Source organism: Centruroides sculpturatus, unplaced genomic scaffold (genome assembly GCF_000671375.1).
Source record: "Centruroides sculpturatus isolate CEXI.00-Female unplaced genomic scaffold, Cexi_2.0 scaffold43, whole genome shotgun sequence".
NCBI classification, from domain to species: Eukaryota; Metazoa; Arthropoda; class Arachnida; order Scorpiones; family Buthidae; genus Centruroides; species Centruroides sculpturatus.
This window is the reverse complement of record NW_019384334.1, coordinates 457,906-462,153: the sequence shown is the minus strand read 5'-3', so window position 1 is coordinate 462,153 and position 4,248 is coordinate 457,906. Positions and strand designations below refer to the sequence as shown.

General features: G+C 25.6%; 2 protein-coding genes across 2 annotated transcripts in view; one reads left to right on the top strand and one right to left on the bottom strand.

Moving 5' to 3' along the window:
- Positions 1–1,378, top strand: part of LOC111631431 (protein phosphatase 1 regulatory subunit 7-like) — a 34,692-nt gene extending 33,314 nt beyond the window's left edge. The window contains exon 10 of the mRNA XM_023375673.1: positions 1,065–1,378. Within this exon, the coding sequence (XP_023231441.1) occupies positions 1,065–1,235 (171 nt within the window). The 3' untranslated portion in view covers positions 1,236–1,378. The remainder of the gene's footprint in view (positions 1–1,064) is intronic.
- On the bottom strand, positions 1,341–2,071 carry LOC111631435 (TELO2-interacting protein 1 homolog). Its single transcript, XM_023375684.1, has 4 exons — positions 1,951–2,071; positions 1,789–1,882; positions 1,639–1,725; positions 1,341–1,566 (listed from the first exon to the last, which is right to left on the bottom strand). Exons 1-4 carry the CDS (start codon positions 2,043–2,045, stop codon positions 1,378–1,380), a joined length of 465 nt encoding a protein of 154 aa, XP_023231452.1. The 5' UTR covers positions 2,046–2,071; the 3' UTR covers positions 1,341–1,377.
- Between the last annotated feature and the right edge of the window lie 2,177 nt (positions 2,072–4,248).

The window sequence follows — 4,248 nt, the reverse complement described above, 5'->3', positions numbered from 1 at the left end:
TACAGTGGTACCTCAGGATACGAAATTAATCCGTTCCGAAACTGAGATCGTATCATGAAAATGTCGTAAGGTGAATCATTTTTTCCCATACGATTACATGTAAAACCAAATAATTCATTCCAACACAAAAACACACTCAAATTAAAGCTAAGTTGTACATTAATTAAAAAAAAATAACTATAGTAAGGAAAACACTGAAAATGCATTTTGTAGTTGTAAATGTATAAATAACCATAATAGAATAATAATTGATAAAAGAAAATGTAGTTTTATTTGCACTTTACCTTTGAGGATAGATGACAGTGGAGGTGTAAACTGGTGGTGGAAGAGAGGGAGAAGAGAAATGATACTAAAACTTAACATACATAACATAATGTAACAATAACTTAAAAATAACTTAGAAAAGATAAAAAAAAATTAGTGTTGTTTTATATATATATTTTTAAATGTTTATTCACTGCTTTTTGCTTTTTTTCCTTCACTTCCACTGGATAGAGGTCGCTTGGTAAAATATCTATCCAAAGAGGTTTGACTTTGCCTACTTTAAAATGTTTCTAAAATGACTTAGGCAAATGTCATTAAACTGAGCAGTAACACAGCCAGTGTGAACCTTTTCGGAATGTTTCTTTTCAATAAAATCAGTCACTTTCTGATAATACCTCAAGATTTCCTTTATCGAGCAAGATCCTTCCATGACGAAGCAAACACGCGGACTGAGATCAATGAACAGAAGTGAATAAAAAATGGTGCTGCAAACTAATGTAACGTCACATGGTGAGTTTTTGTTCATATCGTGGAGCAAAAATATGTTCGAATTTCATGTCGTATCCTGAGGTATCACTGTAGTTTGTTTTGTTATTCAAGACATTTGTAATTCTTTTATCAGATTAGTAATATACTTGTTATCTTTGTAAAACACTTAACAAAATTACAGAGAAAGCTGATTGTTTTACTAAGAGATGTAATGTAATACTGATTGATTATAATTTTTAAGTATGGAAGTAGAGCTGGTATCTGTAAACATTTTGAATGATGTACTAATCATGATTTTATTTCATTTTCAGTTTAATGATAATCAAATACACAAGTGGGAAGATGTTGAAGTTTTAAAGAATTTTAAAAAATTGAACACAGTTTATCTTGAAAACAATCCCATTGCAGACGATCCTATGTACAGATTTAAAATTAAACAAATAGCATCTCATATACAGCAGATTGATGCTACAATGTGTTAGCTTTGTATAGTTAAGCAAAATTGGAATTGTTAAAAAAGTGGCAATAAAATTAATAGTTACACAAACTATAATCAAATTTTTATTATTTACAAGTTTTTTCTTACAAGCTGTTAATGTCATCTTGGAGGTAGATGTAGTTCTGTCATGAAATTTCTTGTAACAACTGATAAACAGATTGACTATATTCTTTCTTGGGTTCTGCAAAATGTATTGGACAAAATGAAGAATGCAAAGGTGAAAGTTCTGGTTGAGGACTACATAAATTGTTGAGAAACAACCAAACAGCATCTGCATTAACTTTTGTAAGCAGTTTGAAAGTGTTTATTGTAGCCTAAAATATATTAAAAAAGTTTTTCTTATGGTTTACAACAGATTATATATTTAAAATAAAAACTTTTCATACCTCTCTCAAACTTTTTGGTTGTTTAAAACTAAGATATGGTTGCAATGCAGCAAACACAAGTCTCAAGTCCTTCTCAAAAATATTCAGCTATAAAAGAGAGTGATGTTTAGAAATCATAGAAAGTATTTTGGTGGTATTAGTTATTTTTACCTTTAATGATAGATTTCCTAGTTCAGTTAGCAGCTTCATTTGTAATTTGTATCCAATTGTGAATCTATATGGAGAATTGTCTTCTTTTCCCATGCTGTAATTTAAGTCAATAAATTTCACAGTAAAAATTCAGAATATAAAATTAAATTTTTAAAACTGTACCTGATTTTGCATTGCCTTTCTAAAATTTTAATCAAATTTGGCCAAACTTCTTTCATTGTTCGTTGATATATAAAACTCCCACAGCATTCTGCCATGACTAACAGAGTTTCAAATGCCTTAAAATTGAAACAATTTAATGAAACTATATCAAAATTTCATTTTAGTATAATTATTTTAGCAAAATGTAGTTACACAGTATTAAATATTTAAGACTTAATTAACATACTAGTAAGGATATGCAAATAGCAGAATTTTAAAGGTTTAAGAATCATAACAGCACATACAATGTACCATACTGTAGTTTACTTTGAACATAAAAATGAAACAAACGCATTTTAAATTAATACGTGAAAATGAATGACTAAATTCACCAAAATTAAAGGCTGTAATAAATAAATTATAGTATAATCTAAATATTGAAACATCAAAGCAAAGATTTTAGTAGCATAATATTGTATTAACATTGTACTGTCATGAAAGTTTTAGTAGCAAAACATTGTACAGTACTTTAATAAGTAAGTTGTATAATCTAAATATCGAGGAAAGATTTTAGTAGAAAAACATCTAAATTCATTATTAAGTTTCATATCACTTAAAAATAAAATTAAATTGCACAATTCTTAATTAAATATTCTTCAATTGGACAAAAGAAAATTTTAAATTTTAATATAAAAAACTTAATTAACGATTAATTTCAAATGAAAAAAATATAGTAATAAAAGAATACAAGATACTTCTAATGTAAAATTAACAAAAAATTATAGAAAAAAACTTGATCATATAATTTAAAAATTGATTAAAGCTTCAATAAAGTAATAAACAAAACGTATTTAATAAATTGTTATTTGATATTAACAGTAATTTATTTTTTATCGAATTTTATATCTGAAGAAGCGAAATACAGATTATCAATTTGATGTCTGGTCGGAGTTGTAAGGACGTCGCAGTATGTTTCAAACTTTTATAGATTTGTATTGAACTCTGAGCTTTACTGTAGATCAATAATATAGGAATATGTGTTCAGAAATATTGCACTCATAACTGTGACTTCAAATCTATTTTTCACTAGAAGCTCTTTTATCAAAAGTAAAACAACGTTCTTTCCAGTCAAACAAAATTCTATAAAATAAGAATTAATAAAGTAATAACGAAGAAGTTTTATTAATCTTATATATTTTACGTTGATAAATTTTTAATGAGTATGAACTTTTACTAGTATCTTTTGTACTGTACGTTTCTAGCTAAAATAAGAATATAAAAAATTCAAGAACATTTTCTNACAGCACATACAATGTACCATACTGTAGTTTACTTTGAACATAAAAATGAAACAAACGCATTTTAAATTAATACGTGAAAATGAATGACTAAATTCACCAAAATTAAAGGCTGTAATAAATAAATTATAGTATAATCTAAATATTGAAACATCAAAGCAAAGATTTTAGTAGCATAATATTGTATTAACATTGTACTGTCATGAAAGTTTTAGTAGCAAAACATTGTACAGTACTTTAATAAGTAAGTTGTATAATCTAAATATCGAGGAAAGATTTTAGTAGAAAAACATCTAAATTCATTATTAAGTTTCATATCACTTAAAAATAAAATTAAATTGCACAATTCTTAATTAAATATTCTTCAATTGGACAAAAGAAAATTTTAAATTTTAATATAAAAAACTTAATTAACGATTAATTTCAAATGAAAAAAATATAGTAATAAAAGAATACAAGATACTTCTAATGTAAAATTAACAAAAAATTATAGAAAAAAACTTGATCATATAATTTAAAAATTGATTAAAGCTTCAATAAAGTAATAAACAAAACGTATTTAATAAATTGTTATTTGATATTAACAGTAATTTATTTTTTATCGAATTTTATATCTGAAGAAGCGAAATACAGATTATCAATTTGATGTCTGGTCGGAGTTGTAAGGACGTCGCAGTATGTTTCAAACTTTTATAGATTTGTATTGAACTCTGAGCTTTACTGTAGATCAATAATATAGGAATATGTGTTCAGAAATATTGCACTCATAACTGTGACTTCAAATCTATTTTTCACTAGAAGCTCTTTTATCAAAAGTAAAACAACGTTCTTTCCAGTCAAACAAAATTCTATAAAATAAGAATTAATAAAGTAATAACGAAGAAGTTTTATTAATCTTATATATTTTACGTTGATAAATTTTTAATGAGTATGAACTTTTACTAGTATCTTTTGTACTGTACGTTTCTAGCTAAAATAAGAATATAAAAAATTCAAGAACATTTTCTCGTTTATAACATTG

Excerpts from the sequence above, each read along its gene's own strand:
- LOC111631435 (XM_023375684.1), bottom strand. The coding sequence starts at position 2,045 with ATGGCAGAATGCTGTGGGAGTTTTATATATCAACGAACAATGAAAGAA. Across the intron at positions 1,883-1,950 it reads GAAAGGCAATGCAAAATCAG|CATGGGAAAAGAAGACAATT; the intron begins GTACAGTTTTAA and ends CTTAAATTACAG. Across the intron at positions 1,726-1,788 it reads TAGGAAATCTATCATTAAAG|CTGAATATTTTTGAGAAGGA; the intron begins GTAAAAATAACT and ends TCTCTTTTATAG.